Here is an 18927-nt window from a genome sequence, read left to right on the forward strand (position 1 = left end):
TAANAAGTAGCTTACCNAATCTTAGGGAAAAATAAGNTNTAGTGGGGAAGTTCTATCTNAAAAGNANAAGAAAACTATNAGGTGTAAGGGTGNAAAACGCNACCATTNTCCCTCAGACCCTCGGAGAGGAATTGCCTCACACGTGCTCTAATTGGCTAGATCGCTTGCGCATGGTACCTTCCTTGGCAGAATTTTATGACAGAATTGTATAATATTCATAAAGTGAGAGGCGAATTCCTCAACGAGGGTCTGGGGCACCTGAGATAACCCTTAACTAGATTCTTCCTCATAGAGCCTTTTCATATATGTATTCCATGCCAGCCTAGTCACTGCCTTGACAATTTTAATTAAACAATCTGCAGCTATCATAAACGCCAGCGAATCGTGGGTGTGCCTTGGCACGGCACGCAAGGCTCAAGGACAAAGCAGTTGCAGTCCACAGAGGCCGCATCTTTCATCGAATGCGGCTTTGATCGACATTTCTTTCACTTCTTGATACGGAGGGAAGCCAAGCTAGCAGGATGCAGGGGAAAGCACGCTACGTTGGCTCGAAGAATCTGCTGGACATGACGGTGTAAACAACGAGTGATGCTCGGGTAAACTTTTTTAGTAAGGGAGACTAAGAAAAATAAAATCACTCTAGTAATATCTATAACATGCGGAACGTTGATCCCCCAACGTAAATTTTGACCCGAGTTTATAAGTAATAAGCCAATCAATTTTAGAGCTTTATTATATAGACTTTAATTAATATATATAGAGATAAGGTTTTCTAGGGGGAGACCCCCTGGGACCCCCCTATATAGAGCTTTTGCTTAATTTAGAAGTAGTAGTAAGATTAAGGCGCCTTGGTTACTACTAGGTAAGGATCTACTACAGTGACCAAGGCGCCCTACTTAAGCTGGGCTTAAGGATTATATTGGTCACGAATCTAGTATATATTTAGACTGCAGAGCTTTAATACAGAGCCCTCTACGTAGGATCTAATATAGTAGATTATAATTTTAATTTAAAGCTTTATATATTAAATATTTTTAATGCCTAATAACTAAATCGCCGTATAGCTGGAATTAAAGTAAGTCTACTACCCCAACTCGATTAAATACGCGTGTAGGAAGAGATATAACTGTATACAGACGTCTAACATAATCGAGTAACCACGTCATTACCCATCCAGTTCGGACGTACAATAACGCGATGGCTCGGCGACGATATAATAGCTCAGCGCCGAGTAATGGGAGGGGGGAGGAGGGGGAGGAGATTAAGGGTGGCTTAGCCACTGCAAGAAGGTCGTAATATTGGTATAGTGTTAAACTTTAAAAATTATATCCCAGGAGCTTAATCGACGACCCTTATATAAAACGTTAATAACATTTAATTATAGAGCTTTAAACCGGCAGATCTCCTAGGAATACCTATTATAAGCAGCTCTAAGTGCAAAATCTAGAATATTTAGTAGTGGTATAAGTATAGGACGGGGGTATATATTTGCGTTCCTAAATATTATTATATAACGCAATTTTTGGGTAACAAAAACCGCCGTTAATGTTGCTTAACTAATACCTACCAGAGGTTCCTCCGTCCTTCCTGTCTCCTCTCTTACCTATCTCCTCGTCCGATACTGTCTATATCACTATATTAACCAATAGATCCCTTAGTGGAGACTAGGGAGGGGTATTAGAGCGCCTCTAGCTCTTATAAGGAAGAAGAAAGAAGAGAGGAAGGTATAGAGGAGGGAGTATTTATAGACGGGAGGAGGCCTACGAATGGGAGATTAGGCAGCTATAATATAGATATTAACGTTGCTTAACTAACACCTACCGGATGCCCCTCCGTCCTTCCTATCTCCTCTCTTACCCATCTCCTTATTAGATGCTATCTATATTACCATATTAACTAATAGATCCCTTAGTGGGGACTAGGGAGGGGTATTAGAGCACCCCCAGCTCTTATAAGGAAGAAGAAAGAAGAAGAGAGGAAGGTATAAAAGAGGAAGTATTTATAGACAGGAGGAGGCCTATAAATGGGAGATTAGGCAGCTATAATATAGACATTAACGTTGCTCAACTAACACCTACTAGACGCCCCTCCGTCCTTCCTATCTCCTCGTTAGATACTATTTATATTACCATATTAACCAATAGATCCCTTAGTGGGGACTAGGGAGGGGTATTAGAGCACCTCTAGCTCTTATAAGGAAGAAGAAAGAAGAAGAGAGGAAGGTATAAAGGAGGGAGTATTTATAGACGGGAGGAGGCCCTACGAGCACGTGATTTGGTAAGTACTAATAGCACGAGATTCTTATATAAGATGGGCTTAATTGCTTACCAAAATACGGGGTGTCTCTGTTACTGCAGTGGCTACTATAGTGGTAGAGACGCCTTAAATATTTAATGTAACCAACTACTAAGGCTGTTAATAAGTGAAAGGTAGGCTACCGATGTAGTGCGAACGATGTAGTTGTTAATATCGTTTATAGCCTGTTTTTGCTTCTAGTGTACGCGTAAATCGTCCTTATATTTGGCATAGAGCTAGTTATAGGCAGTAAGCTAGTTTAGGTCTAGCTTTGCTATTAATATAGCCGTAGGTAGTATATCCCTTAGTATAGGCCAACTTAGTAGTTCTAGCTTTAGAAGATCGTCTTTCTTCTTAAATAAGTCGATATACTGCTATACCTCGTTAGTTTTAGCTATGTCTTAGATAATAAAGAACCATTAAATCCAATTAGATAGCTTATTAAGGATAAGGTTAATTTTTAATTTAGTAGAGGTTATCATTTTTAGAATTTAATAGGTTAGGAAGGGTCTAGGTTAAGGGTCTAGCTAGCGTCTTAGCAGAACCTTATTTGGACGTTCCAAACTTTTAATTTAATTCGTCAGTTTAGATTACTAAAATCCAAAATTTTGTTACGGGGAGCGCGATTAATGACCCCTACTAACAGCTCTAACCACGTCTAATTTTTAATTTATAAATCAGCAGATTTATAGGTAACAGTTATTGCAAGTAGCTCCAGGTGCAGTATATATAAAATCTTAACTATAGTGTAGAGAAGTTGTGGCTGCTAATATACGGTCCCAAGTATTCTTAGAGGTTACGTGACTTCTTATATAAGCGAAATTTCCGCCCTTTAAAAAAATTAAAAAATTCTAAAAATTAATTAACGCTATAGACAGTAGCAATATTAATCCAGCAGTACTGCCAATTCTCCCTATATACTATTATATATATATCTAACAGCTCTAAAAGCGGTAAGAAGGTAGGACGGATAGAGGGGTTAAAATTTAGAAAATTGGATTTCGCGGTTAAACTATTTAAAAGTTAGGAAACTAAGATAAATGCCGCATTCTCTGCTTACCTCTAAGCCAGTATATAATTTCCTAATTAGAAAAACTCGTTTATAAGTAATTGCTACTACCTCCGTATAAAATCTTCTTATTATACCTCTTTAGTCTTACTTATAAATAACTAAAATCGTTCTATATTAAACCTATATTTAAATATAAGCCCTAAAAGCTTCTTAACTCATGAGATTGCTATATAGGTTAGCCCAGCTATTTTATTCTTTTCCTTAACATCTAAAACCACCTAGTTAAGTATTAGGCCCTAGCTTTTATATACGGTAAGAGCAAAAGCTAAAGTAATTAGAAATTAACGCCATAAGTAAGAGCCTCTTATACCCTCCTACTTACGAAGCATAGAAAATATAGGGATGACTTTCTTACTATCCTGCCGAGTGAATAGGGCAAGTCCGTTATACCTATCTACCGTAATTAGTAGTAACTGAGGCTGATCCTTTTTAATATCCGCGTGTCCCTTCTATATAATATCTTTAACTATACTAGTAGTACCGTTTACTAAGCCTAGTTTAATCCAGATATTCTATATTAGTATTACTTTCGCGCCAATATATAGGGCTAGATTCTCTATAGTATCGCACTAATTAGGAGTGACTTTCCGTACACCTATACTAGTGTTAACTGACTTAATAGCTACTACTGGCTATAAAAGGTCGCGAAGCTAAGTAGTGTTATACTTACCTATAGCAGCGCGTATACTATATAGCCGAATTGCATTATTAAAGCCCGCAACCTTATTAGTAGATAGGCCCTACTTACACCTAGTTAAAAGAAGCTTTTAGGTTAATTCACTTATAAAATTACTATATAGCTTTGCAAGGGCGGTCCTAAATACAGAGCTCTTAGCGTTATTACCGCCCTACCGCATAACTTAATCTAGGACAGCAGTTCGGTCAATTACCTTATAGGCTCCTTTTCCGTAGCTAGCGAGCTCTGACGGCCTAGCGGGTAGATTGCTGTATAAGGCCGCCTGATTTACAAAGGGAAGCTAATGGAAATCGCCTACTAGCAAGATGTTCAAGCCTCTGAAGTAGTCGTTATTACGTATAGGGTAGATCTAATAGAGGCGGCGATCGATCTAGGCCAGATGTACTTGCCTAATTATAGATTTCTTATCAAGAACGAGATAGTGAATATCCTTAAAAGCTTGTTATAGAGGCGTAAGACTAGTAGCAGGCAATTCCTCAAACAGGCGATTTACTAGCAACCTTAATAGATCGTATATAGTTCTGCTGTTAATATTAAAAGCAGCTACCCTAGTAGGGGCCGCTCAAGCCAATGGCATTAGCTTGCTATTAGCCCTTACCATATTATAAAGTATAGTAGAGAGGATAGTAATAAGATATAATTTGCCGGTTCCTGCCTTTCTATTAACGTTAATCCGCAATAAGAAGGGGCTAAGGCCCACTTAGATCTGCCTATAGTAATTAACTATAATATTATAGATATAACGCTGGCCTGGTTATAAGGAGGACGGAGTTACTATTTGGGATAGGCGGCTCTATAGTAGAGGCTATAGCTATACTTTCTGCTAATAAGTCCTCTTATTAAGCTGCGGGTACGTACCCTAATACGTACTCTAGTCATAGTTATAATTAAGCTCCCTATCACTAAGCCTATTAGGATCCTTAATTTTAACTCTATTAGTATTTTAAACGCGGGCATATAGGGCCTTAAAGGACTAGTATAGCTCTAAGTCGTCTACAAAATCGCCCTTAAACTTATTAATATTATTAGCAGTTTCATAACCTTCCTCTAGTTTCCAATTACAGAAGTAGTTAGGTGAGTACTAATAAGAGTTAACACAAGCCTAATAGGAAGCCATATAATTAGGGGCCCTAAATCCATTAGTATAAGTAGCTATATCCTTATACTCCCTCTACGGATAATAAAGAATAAGCTTTATACGGCAGAACTTAGAATACTGCAGATAGGAAGAATCGCCTTTATATCGCGGAAAGTATAATATAACTTAAGGCCTTACTCTTAGTTAACGCTTATAAGTAAAGTAATTAAAATGGAGTAGAAAATTAAGGAAAGTAACGTCCTCTACCCCATCTAGGCGGCGCTTATATTTCTTATAGTTAGATAGTCCGTACCCTCTTAGTTACCCATCCTTAAGCTTATATATAGCGCTTTAATCATCCTCCTAGTAGTAGTCTAAAGTTACTATATTTCTTAAGCCTTCAGAAAGGGGAATATTAAGAAGTAGATAGTATACCTCCTACGCCAACTAATCGCGTTTAGTAATAAGCTTATTTATAAACTTAGCTACTACCAAACTAAAGGCATAAAGACTGTTGGCGTGTAGCTATACTAATTAAAGTAACTCCTAGTAGGAAGTCAACTTCTTCTCTTCCTTACTGCAATATTTGCCTATATAGTTAACTATTACTAATATACTTATAGCGGGCGACGTATTAATATTTACTATCCACGCCAGTATTATAGCTACATTATAGCTATTAAGAAGCTTATTATTACGCTATGGACAAAACGTCCAGTGATATAGATTTTAATCCTTTAATACAGCGGCCTTATTACGGAAAGAGCGTAGAAAGTAGAAGCGGCACTCCTTTACCCTAGCGAAGCCTTTCTTTAATCTTAAGCAGTAAGATTTAGTGTAATTGCGGTGCCGTTAAAATCAATTAAGGCAGGCGGTAAGAAGCTCACTAGTATTAAGCTGTTCTTTATAGCCAAGAGTAGAAGAATATTAAAGATCAGAAGGCCTAGATTAATTAGGATTTATTGCGGATATAAAAGCAGCCCAGTGCTTAGTAAAAGCCGCCCTTAATTCACCAGTTGACGGATCTAGCTTTGGGGCTATTGAACTCTATAAGAAGCTATATATATAGCCGCTACCTCGCACCTACCACTTATATTAGGACCAAAAGTTAGTGCTATTAAACAGACCTATAAGTACGTGCTTCCTAAACAGATCGAAGCGGCGATATAGCCAGTAAGTAGCAATATGTAGATTATCGTTAAGATTCTAAGAAGCAATCCGGTAGTGTTAAGCCTTATTAGCAGCCTTATATTCATTAAATAGAGGTATATAAGAGTGTAGATTATACTAATGTAGGTTAGTAGCGCTAAGTATAAAGAATAGAGACCCGCTCTTAATATTTTTAATATAAGCCGTAAGCTTATTCCTCTTCTACTTCTAGTAGGGCCTAGTGCCCTTAAGCTTCCGTATATACTATATAATCTTATTTAGAACCTAGTTACCCCTACTACCATTTATAAGATTATTAAGCTTATTTAAAGATAAACTATTCTTATTTAATCGGCCGTAAAGAAAGCGGGTGGCGTTAAGGGCTTACTCTCTTATAATCTAATTAAACACGTAGTAGCGAAATAAGGGGTAGCGGCCAAACTGACCGTCCTAATACTTTAGCATATACTTGGCGTACGCAGCTAGGGTAACTGTACGACTTCGTGGTATATTAAAGTCGGCTTTACTATAAGGAAATAGAGTAGGAAAGACGCTACGCATAATGAAACTAGCTAATCGCTTAGAAAGAGGTATCTACCGCATAGTAGGAACCTCTAGGCCCGCTTATAGGCCTTATTATTATTAAACCTCGCGACTTAAAAGCTCCAATTTATTAAGGTTAGGTACTAGATTAGGAACCAAAGTATCTAGTACGTTGTTATTAAATTCACCATCTAGTATATTACTGCTAGGCTTAACAGGTAGAGGATTAATAGTAGGAGGACGTTGCATAGGAGTAGAATTGCCCGTAGAAGCCAACGTAGCCTATAATCTAGGAGTAAGCTAAGCCGTCAGGCCACTAGAATCTAACTCCGGCTTATTAATATAAGGTAGCTAATCTAATATAGAGCCATTTTTAGGTAAGCTGGCAAGCCGGGTGCTATATATTTTAACGTCGCAATAATTAGGATAATTAACCTTTAGAAAGTAAAGCCACAGTGATATAGCAGAGCGCCTTACGGTATACCATTTAGTAAACCGCTGGCTTAGGTATTCGCCACCATCTACTACTATAGGCCTTATAACCAGTATATCGAGTTTAGTAGGTAGCCGTAGTAGCTGCCTCTAAGTCTTTAGTGTATTCTAGCCAAAGCAGCAGATATGGCCAGTATAGCGATGTTGCTGGCCGCGTATACGTATAACTTGTAGATAAACGTATACGCGCGTAATTAGAAGCTCCTCTACCGCGGTAAGTACAGGGGTGCTAGTAAACCTTTCAAGTCTTCTAAAGAGGTTTGAATTAAATTGAATTGCTTGGCGTTCTATATTAGGCGAATTAAAAGAATTGAGTTGATTTGGAAGGCTCAAATTGGAATTAAATTAACGAATTAATATAATGCTATATAAAGTCTTGGTATAGTATTTTGCGCAGCAGTTACCTGAAATTACTTAATGCCCGCCTATAAATAAGGCCTTTTGTTTAACCCTTCCGCCTATATAAGGATCTCGCGATATATAACATTACTGGCGTAGTAGAAGCGGTAGAGGAGGCTTTAGTAGAGGCTCTGGTAGAGGCTTAGGTAATAGTAAGGAGGATTAAGTCGTCGTTCCTATACAAATATTAGCACTCTATATACTTTTAGAACACCTCTATATTAACTTACCGGCTTCAGCGGCTTATATTAATAACCTTATTTATATCCCAATGCTTTAAGCTAATTGCAGCGCTAATAACATTAGCTTTAAGCTTTGCTCTATTAGGCCGCACCATATTACCAGTAAGGTTAAATACTCGTTCTGGCTTATTGCTTATTGCTAGCGTACTAAACATATTAATTGCGAAGCGTAAGAGGCGTGGATAGTTAAATTAAAGCTCCTATTAATACTTAATTGGATTATTAACCTTCCTATTCCATTTTGGATACTTCCTTATCTATGCTTTATACTTATCCTCCTCCTTATTATCTTCCGAGTTGTTGCTAAGGCCTTTATCTAGGAAGGCTCTTAGACCCTCTACCTCGCATCGCCGGCGCTTAGATGGTGGTGTACTAACTCTCCTACCTAAATTAAGGCCTTTGTATGTCTCCCATTCTATTTAAACACGCTCTTTTATATCTCTAATCCATCTCTTCTTATTCTTCCACTTATTCTTAATCCACTTTTATTTATATTACGGGTGTAGAGCAATAGAGGCGATGTATGCGGCGGATTTATTAGTAAGCTTATAGTACTTATTAAGTTTCTGCCATTTAAGTTAAAGGCCCGTGTAAAAGTAAGACTCTAGGTTATACTTATATTAAAACGTAAGAAGGTCAATCTGCTTAATAAGGTATTTTAGGGACGAAAGGACCTCCTATAGAGCTCCGTTTCTACCTAATTTATTATAAATTAGTAGATATTTTTAAACCCTAATTAAGGTTAACTTACCGTTATAAGCCTTGCCTTCTAGAGTCTTAGTAACCTCCTTAAGCGGCGCTAATATCTATATATACTCCTTTAGAATCTGCTATTCCTCCTTACCTAAGGCGTCGTTGATAATTAAAGGCTTCTTCTTGCCCTTTTTTAGGTAAGGCTTTATGCCGTTTTTAGTGGCCTAATTATAGTAAGCCTCTCAATCCCGTTGCTCCTTTTCAATAAAGGCGTTAATTACAGCCATAAGGTGTAGCGCGCGCTTAATTATATCAAAAGTAGAGTTTTACCGCGTATTAACATTAAGGATAAGCTTCCAGGTAGTTTAAGTCGTAGAGCCGTCTAAAAACGATGGCATAGTAGTTAAATAGATATATTAAAACTCCTTAAATTGCTACTCGCGTTGGGATGACGTAGATAATATATAAATGATAATATTATAAAGCTTTTTAATTAGGCCCTGCTTCCTCCAAAGCTCTAGGTGCTTAATCTTATCTTTAGCCTCTTTAAGCTTATCCTCTAAAGCCTTCATATCCTTACTATAGAGGATTAAGTAAGCCACTAGGTTAATTATATAGCCAGCGCACTAAAGTTAACGCTCCTTCTAATTAAATCTAAGCTTCTTACCTAGAGCCTCCATATAGGTATTATTATTTAACACATTATCCAGTATAAAATACCCGATTTTATCACCAATATTAAACTCCGTAAGAATCGCGGCTACGCCGTTAGCAATATTAACGCCTATATGTCGCCCAGCGAGTTTTGGTATACTAAGTAGGAAGGTTCTATAGTTACCCTTATTGTTAATAAAGTAAACAACAATTCTGTAGAGGCTTAGGAGGTTTTAAGAGGTCCATATATCCATAGAGACGTATATTCGACTATACACGCGCTTAAAAAGCTCCGTTACTATACCTTTATATTATTTAAAGTCCTTAATAATCCAATCGCGTATTATCATTCGGTGAGGGAGAATCTCTTTAGAGTTCTTATTTAGGTAGATAATTAGCTTACGAAAATACTTACTGTCGACTTAATTAAATGCGATTCCGTCCTAAATAACCCACTATATCAGAAGCTTCTGAAATTGGCGTTCGTTAAAGCTCCTACAACGTTAATTAAGCTCGGCTTACTTAGTAGGTGTTTTGTTTCATATACTGGCGACTAATTAAAATTAATCTAAAAGCTTAATTGGCCCATTCTTACCAATATTATGCTTTTTTAGGAGGTATTCAGCAGCTCTACCAGTTAAGGCGTCAAGCCAGCGGTAATTAGTGGCATATTTTATTTTGTGTTTTATATAGCAAATCTAACATACTATATAGAGATTTCCTGTTTCTGTTTGGTAGATCTTATAGCAATACTTCCAGATATGCAATCGGCGGTCTCGTTTTAATGGAGGAGGAATCTAAAAGCCGGGAAACTTCAGCCAATTAAGGTCTTTGTATTTATCATCGCTAGAAAAAGATAAGTCTCTCGCAGTATTCTAGGCGCGAGAATCAAAATCAGAGGTCTTCTGAAGCTCAATAGGTACCTCAATTATACTAGGAGGCGCAGAAAGTGGTTTAGAATCGGATTTAATATCCATTATAATAATATAGAGTGGTGGTGTTAAAAGGTTAATAAGGTAGCAATTTTAGAAGGACCTTTGTAGGTGCGAATATCTTCATATAGGTTATATGCCTAGCCGATGACTCGGATCTAGCTTAACGATGACGGCAATTGCTAGGTTATATAGGTTTACCTAATAAAGTTTAAAGAATCGGCATTTTATACGCCAACTAAGAGCATCTATTAAACATCAACACCAAAGGTAAAAATATTTCTATATTCTATATATTTATCAATTCAATTCAGCCTTTAATTTGATTTGAATTAGCTTAGCAGAGGACCTCAAACTGATTTAATTTGATTTAATTTATAATTAATTTAAGTCAATTCGGACTTAATGGGAAGATTTACCGGCACCCCTAGGTAAGTATAGGCAGGAAGCTAGGAACAGGCCCCAGATTAAGCCCATTACTTTTACTAAATAGGGGGGGGAGGGTTAGATCCTTAAGACTATCGGCGTCCTTAATATAGGCTTTACATACACCTATATTATTACCCTCTGTAGCTAGGCCTATTTGGAACTACTACTCCTTGCAACAACTACACGTCTCTATATATTTAGCCTATAGTATACTCCTAAACTTCTTAATCCGCTCCTAATTAATAGCTAAAACAGGTAGTAGTGTAGCCGTAGTTAGAGCTTGCCAAGAGGGAGCTTGCCGCTAAGAGGGAGCTTGCCGTAAGGAAGGTGGTATTGGCGGTAGAGTAGGTGTTGGCGGTAGAGTAGGTATTAGCGGTAGTATAGGTATTGGCGGTAGTGTAGGTATTAGCGGTAGAGTAGGCATAGGAGCTAGTTACGGCAAGGACGCATTTAGGTTATTTAGAGTGCCTCTCCCACTATACGGAGCTTTATCTGTAGTATATAGCGGAGGAGTAGGCAAGTGAGCTTTACTCCGCCGATTAAGAATGCGGTGCTCTCGTTATATTACCCTAATTGTCTTCCGCCGTTAAGCTATTTTAGGGGTATCTTAACTGTTCTAGCCGCGAGGTAAGAAGACGTCCTTAGTATCGGTTTTAGGTAAAGCATTTCACTAGCGCTTTGTAGGACGAGTCTTAGTAGAACCAAGCTCTGCTTTCCGCCTATTTAAACTATATTTAGAGCCCTAGGAAAGTAAGTAAAAGTAGAAGTAATATATAGGAAAAACACGCCTTTAACCGACACAATTAACATTGCTTTAAAAGCTTAGTAGATGGGCCGTTTTTAATAAAATTAATATAGGGTTATATTAAATAGCACTTGCTGCACTTAATTAAAGCAGGTTCTACTATAGATAAGACGCATATAGTAGTATTAATAGAGATATTAACAAAGAGGTTAATTGATAATGAAGTTTATTCCGCCCGGAGGCACTAAGCCTAAAGGGCACTAGTACTATATTATATAATTACGCTTCCTTTAGTCTCGCCATATTCTTGTATAAGCCCGTATATATGCCTTATTTAGTATTCCCTAGTGTTACTTATGCCTTATTTTATGAGATCTTATAGGTGGTTAGTAGTAGGTGGTCTTGGGGGGCTATTCCTTTAAGTATTTAGTGTTCTATCTTTAGTAATTAAAGCGAGATCTACTGGTGGCACGAGGGTGTATAGTATAGGTTAGTTAAAGCGTAGAGAAGGGGGGGGAGTTTCTGACTATGGTAGACGGGTTATTAATTTAATTCTGCCTTAAGTTATCTAGTAGCTATTGCGTATTTTACTATTGCTCGGACCGCGTCTACGTTTGGTATCTACTATTTAGAGTTACTTAACGCCTTCCCCCTAAGATAGAAGGATAAGCTGCCTCTTTTTATATCTATTTGCTGCAGCATTTGCTCTTAATATAATATCCATTTTATACACCTAAAGAGAAAGTGTTTAACTATTTCTCTTACTTATCCGTAATTATATTAATCTAATTCTGCCGCTCTAATGCGGTGTAGATACCCATTAAGTTATATTATTTCTATCCGTAACTAGGCTAATATATTTACCTCTTTTCGCTTAAGGGAGTTATATAGCCTACGGGTATATTTACCTAGTAGTACTGTGTCCATTTTTCTTAAATACCTTCCTACTCCTTCCAGTAGTGTTTTCCTACCCTACTGTTTTGTTCTTGCGGTGTTTATTATTATAGCCTTAGCCTAGTATTGTTGTCCTTACAGTAGGCGTCCTTATATAGTAGCTCGCCGTACTACTACTTTTACCTTCTTGCCTAGTTTAAACTCCCCTTAAGGGACCCATATAATAAGAAAACGGTTACTTCTTTGCCTTAATATGCGGGCTATGTTATAGATCTATGCAATACTTATTTAGCCAGATTGTTGCTTAGGTTAGCTAATCGCTAGTAGTGCTGCTTAATTACTAGTGAATATAGTAATCTATCTCTTCTATAGATCTAGCAGTAAGCACCTTATTACCATTAATATTGCCGCTAGTTTAGCTATGTATAGGTTCTGTTCTACTCTTAGTTTTAGTATAATTGAGTATATAATAGCTTCCCTATTTGGCGTATTACTAAGGGTGTTATAGACAATACCTCCCATCCCTACTATGCCTCTCCTCCTAGACGAGCTTGTTGCGATCTATATGCCTTAGGTGGAGTTAGCGGCTTTAGTTGCCCTATCTTTATCTAGGTTAATGCTTATAGGCAGTTAGTCCTCCTATAGTAGTACTATATAGGGCTAAATGACCTCTATCTTATCTATTAGTATATATTAATATATATAGGCTATCTTCTGTAGTAGGGACGTGAACCTCTGGAGCACCTTTATGCGGAGCCTTAAGAGCGGGTTCGTCTTATATAGCGTGTTAAGGTTAACCTATAACTTAGTGGCCCTCTTTAAATGCCGCTCGCGTACTAACCGTATGCTTACTTTGGCCTCCCTAATAACCGTAGCTACTATACGGAAAGTTCCTATAATTGCCTACGCTCCAATTTTTTGTACCCTATTTATTGCGGCTATAGTGGAACCCCTATAGGCGTATATCTAGATGTTTAAGGCGTAGTCCACCACTAGCGCTACCGTTGCCCTAAATAGTTGTCTTGTGGTTAAAGGGGATACTATCTGGAGTCTCTTTAGTGCTATAGCTGTGATAAGGCCCTTGGTGGCTGCTTTTGCGATATATTGCTTATACCAAAGCTCCGCATCTATAACTACCCCTAGGATCTTAGCTGTATGCCCTAGTATAACTGTTTTTCCTTTAATTATAAATGGGGTAGTATTGGTCCGGTCCGCGTTTCTTATAAAGTACACTAGTATAGTCTTTTTACCTTTAAACGTTGCGCCGCTTTGTTTCTCCTAGTTTATTGCTCTATTAATAATAGCCTAAATGCCTTCGCAGTTTGCTGCTACTGATGGTTCTATAATTTATGCATTATAATCGTCCACGAACGCTATTAAGCCTCTATTTATATTAAGCCGGTGCTAGACTAGATCGGCGTTAAAAAAGAGGAATAGTATTAGCGAGAGCGGCAATCCTTGTAGTAGTCCTGCTTGTAGTAACTATTACTAGTTAGAGGTATGGCCGTTAACTAAGATAGTCGCCGTACGATTAGAGTAGAATGTATTAATCCACCGCACTAGCACTGGCGGTATACCTCTTGCTATGAGCCTTTGTAGTAGCCTCTCTTTATATACTCCGTTGTATGCACCCTTTATATTAAAGCTAATAAGGCTGAGTACCTTCTTAGACCTCCACGCGTTATAGATATGTTCTTGCAGTAGTAGCAGCGCCTGTTTAGTGGAGCGCTTCTTCCTTGCCCTAAAGTAATTTGTAGGTAGTAGTCCAAAGGTCTCTGCTGCGTGCGATATTCTCTCGGCGACTATAGACTTTAGCACCTTGCCTAACGTAGACAGCAGAGAGATAGGCCTCCATGCCCTTGCCTTCGTATAGTCTCCTTTATTTGGCTTCTTAAGCGGTATAATCTTGGCATTTCTCCATTGGTTGGGAAGGTTGCCCTCGTCTAGTGAGGTCTGAAAGAGGAGCAGGACCCTGTCTTTTATTACCGGCCATATCTGCCTCCACACCATCGCTGGTAGGCCGTCGTCCCCTGGCGCTTTCCAAGGCTTTGCCGCAAACATCTTCCGTTCCACCTCTTCCATTGAAGAGGTTGATTTTTTGATAGTAAGATCTTAAATATTTTAATGTTCGTCACGTGTATTCTGCAGGTAGATACCGCCCGCGACTTTTTCTCTAACCAACCAGAAGCTAGCTTGGCGGGTTTTTCTAACCAATCAAAAGCTGGCTTGGCAGGAGTTTGAAAATTCGAACACCTACACCTAAAAGTATAGACCACTCGTACCTCGGGTCAATAATATCAAAAGCTTCAATATTTATCAATCAATTCAATTCAATCAGGGCCTCTAGATTGATTAGGTTGCCAAGCCAGCGAACTCTCAGTTGGTTGAATTGATTAAGTCTTGGCAATCAATTCAATTCAATATTGAAACTTCGTTGATTGATATGCAACCCTGTCTTTGAGTGAAAAAATGCAGCTTGTATTATATAATCATCAAGGAGGGGAATTAATAACCCTTTACAAACTATTGCCCTTAATCGTTTCTTCAAAGGCAATCTAAGCTACTCAGTAGACTTGCTACGCAAGTCAGCGCCTTAACATTGAATTAAGTCAGCGGGATTACAACTGCTAAATATCCTACCCCGAGAGCTCGTTCTTAATACATTCGTAACCCACTCACTGCCATAGGCTTTACAGTAATGACGAACCAGACCACAAAACCGTACTATCCAGCGAGTAGCCCGAAGGAATATCGGCGCAAATATCCCAATGCTGGCTTAATACTTGAGCTAAAATAGAACCATCTCAACCTCCTCCCCACTAGCAGATGGAGAAAAGAGCATCCCATCACTTGTCGTCTCATCCAAAACACCGGTGGCACAATTCTTCCCGTCCTAAAAGGGTTCGCTCCGACGCCAAATTGTTGAGAATCGGATGGCTAGGCCCAATATATGGTGGCTGTTACCAGCCACCTAATTATTGATGTATACCTTCCTACTTTTGACTCCCCTTGATCGTCCATTTCAACACAAACGATCTCAAGGAGTACCAGGAATGGGAACACCAAACGCCTCGTCGACGGGCTCCAGAAGAAAGATTTGCAGAATATGCGTGATAGATTAATCAGGTGTGCCCCGAAGTGGTTTTACTAAGTTAATTATGTACACTTAATCAACCCTCATGGAGTGCCTTAAGGTACTCAGCGAAGCATAGATTCATCGGTGTCTATCGCCGAGATGTCCGGCGGGACGTTACTGATGAAGGACGTACCAGAATTAGAAACGGTAATGTAGCCGCCTATAAGGGTGATGCGGTTACCAATGCAAGACTTTATACCATCCACCAACGACGTGACGAGAATGTTCTAATTAATCTTTACGGAGTAACTATCAATGAAATCTCGTGTCTTAGTAAGTGTCTAACTTCCTTATATAGTCGCAAGCTAATACTCTATAGTCCAGGACGGCAACTACTAGTATCTCTGTCCTTAATGCCGGCGCAGCATAGAAGGCAAAAGGATCGGCTAATATCCCGGTGGATATAGCCGCTGTCTTTCAGACATTTATCACAGAGCTTAGAGCGAACCTCAACCAGAGTTTAACCGACGGCACCACAGCTCTTAGCAGGGCCTGTGACGCGTTTTAGACAGCTCACCATAGAGGGCTGCGTCAAAGAGGCAAAGCGTTGCCGTATAATGGTGTAATTGAGGCCCTTACTAAGGTAGCCGGTTGGGTGTTGCATTGCTAGGGTAGAGCATAGGTTATAGCGCACCACAGTTTCTACATTATGTAGATAACTAAGCAGAGTTATAAGCAGAGTCTTTGTCTTACATCTTCCAATAAGTCTTAATACTTAGGTGCAAGAACTGCTAAAAGCGGCAGCAGAACCCTCTAAAACGGAGGTAGAGTTACTACAGTAATATGAACTAGCACACAAATAAGCATAACTGTACTAATCTAGCCTATTACCTAGAGTGCACTACGGATCCAGTAAAACCCGCCAACATTATCCAGGACCACGACCGTTTGTTATAGACTATGTATTGTAGGAGTTCGCTAGTTTAGCACCCAACGAGGCACCCAGCAAACCCCAGCAAACCCCCAATGTGGAGGACATCTGACTGATCCCCTCCATCTGGACCCTATGTGCCTAGATGCTCGTGCGCTGAAGGTTCCCTCAGGGTGTCTTTAGTCTTTCTCGAATCACCTTTAATAAGTGCCATTTTTCTATAACACAACACTCAAATACCCCGCTGTTCTACGGCTTTCCAGTAGGCCAATTCCAAATCTTATTCCAGCGCTCATAGCTCAACTCTACGGGCCCATCCAGACGCCCAAATCTTGGCGGCCCCGCTCCAGGCTCAGGCAAACATATCCATTCTCTTATACAGCCTGGGACTTCCTGGTGACTGTGACTAACGCATAACAACGCCTGGTGATCCTGGAGGCCTGGAACGCTCACTTTGCCTTGACGAGAGAGCTCATTCTCTGTAGGCCTGGGGCCAGTATCATGATAATGCAGCGTCATGCTCTCGCCTCTGCTTAGAAATAATAAGCATTTGTCCCGGACAAGGTCGTCCATGCCGCTAAATGCCTCGTCTAGTATTACGATATCAGGGTTGCGAATGGTGGCGCGGAGGAAGAGCGCGACACGTTGAGCCGAAAACGAGAGCTCTCCAAATATGATGTGTGAGGTCCACCCAAGGGAAGAAGACTCTGTGTTATTTAGTGCTTCAGCGTTATCGAAGAGCGGATTTAATTCTGCCCTAAACCAGCGCAGACACGCCTCAACTCGTTGAGTTGCCTCAGAGTTAAGCGCAGGTTTGGTCAATGGAGTATCTGCCCAAGCAGATTCTAGTGTCCGTCTAACACTGAGATCCTTTGGAAAGAGCGCGTGAACTTCTGGAGATGAGTGGCCCATTCGAGATTGGATGTCAAAGATTGAGATTCCGGGAACACCTGGCGATGGCAATCGTGAGCGTTGAAAGATACGCACTGGAGCAGAATATGTTTGTGGGTGATCAGATGTGATTAGGGATAGGAGCGTGGTCTTTCCGGACCCTATTCAGAGATTAGCATGATTTGCCTGTTCTCGTACCTGTTTGACTCTACCGTTTGCTCCGAATATACCCCACCGCTGCCCTCGGTGAATATTCCACCACAGACCGTCCTTTACGGAGCCCTCTATGTCTTGCTGCCAGTTCCCAAGGACAGAGTTGGTCCCGTACTTGATTCTGATTCCTTCCATCTCAACGAGGGGGTCGCCGATAGGTACTCGAGACTCATCAATTTTCGTATACGCATCCCGGCTGAGCGCAGAACTATGAGAAGTGGTAGACTCATCGACTTGAGATGCCAAATCGAAGTCTCCTCTCTCGGACATGTGACGTCCTACTTTTCTAATTTCCACTAATTTTGGATCCAGTTCGGCGTGTTCACCTGCGCTAACCCCTTCTGTTCTTTTAGAATTCCTTAACGTTGACTCTACTGACTCATACTGTTCTTTAAGGTACTGAAAGACCTCTCCTTTTGGCCCTAGGGCGTCAACTTTGCCGTCCTCGCCTGCATAGACAACATGGGTTATCCATCCTGGTATAACATCTTGAGGCCTTAACGATAACACCACGCGGGGTGCATTAGCTTCAGCTAGCCCATGCAAGACTTGGGAGATATGCTTCGACACAAACGGATCAAGACCGACTAGTACAGTTAGTCAATTACCGAACTAATAATAAGGCGATCTTACTAAATGGTGCATCCAATAGTAGCATCTCGGGCTTGCTCAGCAAAGCCTTCCCAATCCTTGCGCGTCTCGACTGCCCATTACTCAGAGTGCTAACAGGTTTGTGGAAGTATGGCTCCAATCCAAGATCCTTTACAACCTGGAGCATTGCATCCTGGTCCGGCAGGCGCTCTTTCACATACTCCTCTCCAACATTAAGTCCGGTAACCCCAGTCAAGTATTGGGCCAACGAGAAATCCGTCTCTTCTACACGGCTCTCATACCGAGCGCTTAGGTATGCACCCCCAAACGCTTTCCTCTCCACGTCGAAGCCAACATATTCTATAGCTCTCTCGGGAAAGCGCAATTTGGGATTCTTGGCGGCGATCTTGTCAGAGAGGAGGTACGGGTATGATCGAGCCGTGGGCGGAAAGCACAGCAACTGGCCACGGAGAATTTGGAGGAATGCAGTCCTCACGGTCGAAGAAGGGCTTAGGATAGCCCAATGCTGGTTCGGTGACGAGAAAGAAGGGAGAGACAGGGTCAATTGAGGGAACAATGGTAGATTTGGAGGAGCGTCCTGCCCCGGCGGAGGTCGCAATGCGGGATGCTGGCGGTAAAAGGTGCCGTTGGAGATTTGTATTATGGGCGTGCTAAGTAATCTATAAGAAGCATTGAAACTGCAACATTTTGAAGCAGCGAAGAAAAGTGCAGCTGTTCCTTGCATCTCGTTTTGTTAGTTGAGCTTGAGTCATACAAACTTCGAATATATATTTCTGTATACCCCTGCTCCCATTGGCGTCTTTAGAAGGTATGGTCTTCCGTAGCAGCAGCAATTTTAATGACGTCTCGCGGGCAATGGACCTCGGCATGTGGAGGCATGAAGCATTTCG

At 40.2% G+C, this 18927-nt stretch overlaps 1 protein-coding gene across 1 annotated transcript; it reads right to left on the bottom strand.

Moving 5' to 3' along the window:
• Positions 1 to 16171: 16171 nt before the first annotated feature.
• Positions 16172 to 18761, bottom strand: K441DRAFT_617994 (P-loop containing nucleoside triphosphate hydrolase protein; the record flags this gene model as incomplete). Its single annotated transcript, XM_067645822.1, has 3 exons — positions 16172 to 17373; positions 17425 to 18012; positions 18059 to 18761. 3 exons carry the CDS (start codon positions 18759 to 18761, stop codon positions 16571 to 16573), a joined length of 2094 nt encoding a protein of 697 aa, XP_067499734.1. The 3' UTR covers positions 16172 to 16570.
• Between the last annotated feature and the right edge of the window lie 166 nt (positions 18762 to 18927).

This window comes from Cenococcum geophilum (assembly GCF_001692895.1).
Source record: "Cenococcum geophilum 1.58 unplaced genomic scaffold K441scaffold_48, whole genome shotgun sequence".
NCBI classification, from domain to species: Eukaryota; Fungi; Ascomycota; class Dothideomycetes; order Gloniales; family Gloniaceae; genus Cenococcum; species Cenococcum geophilum.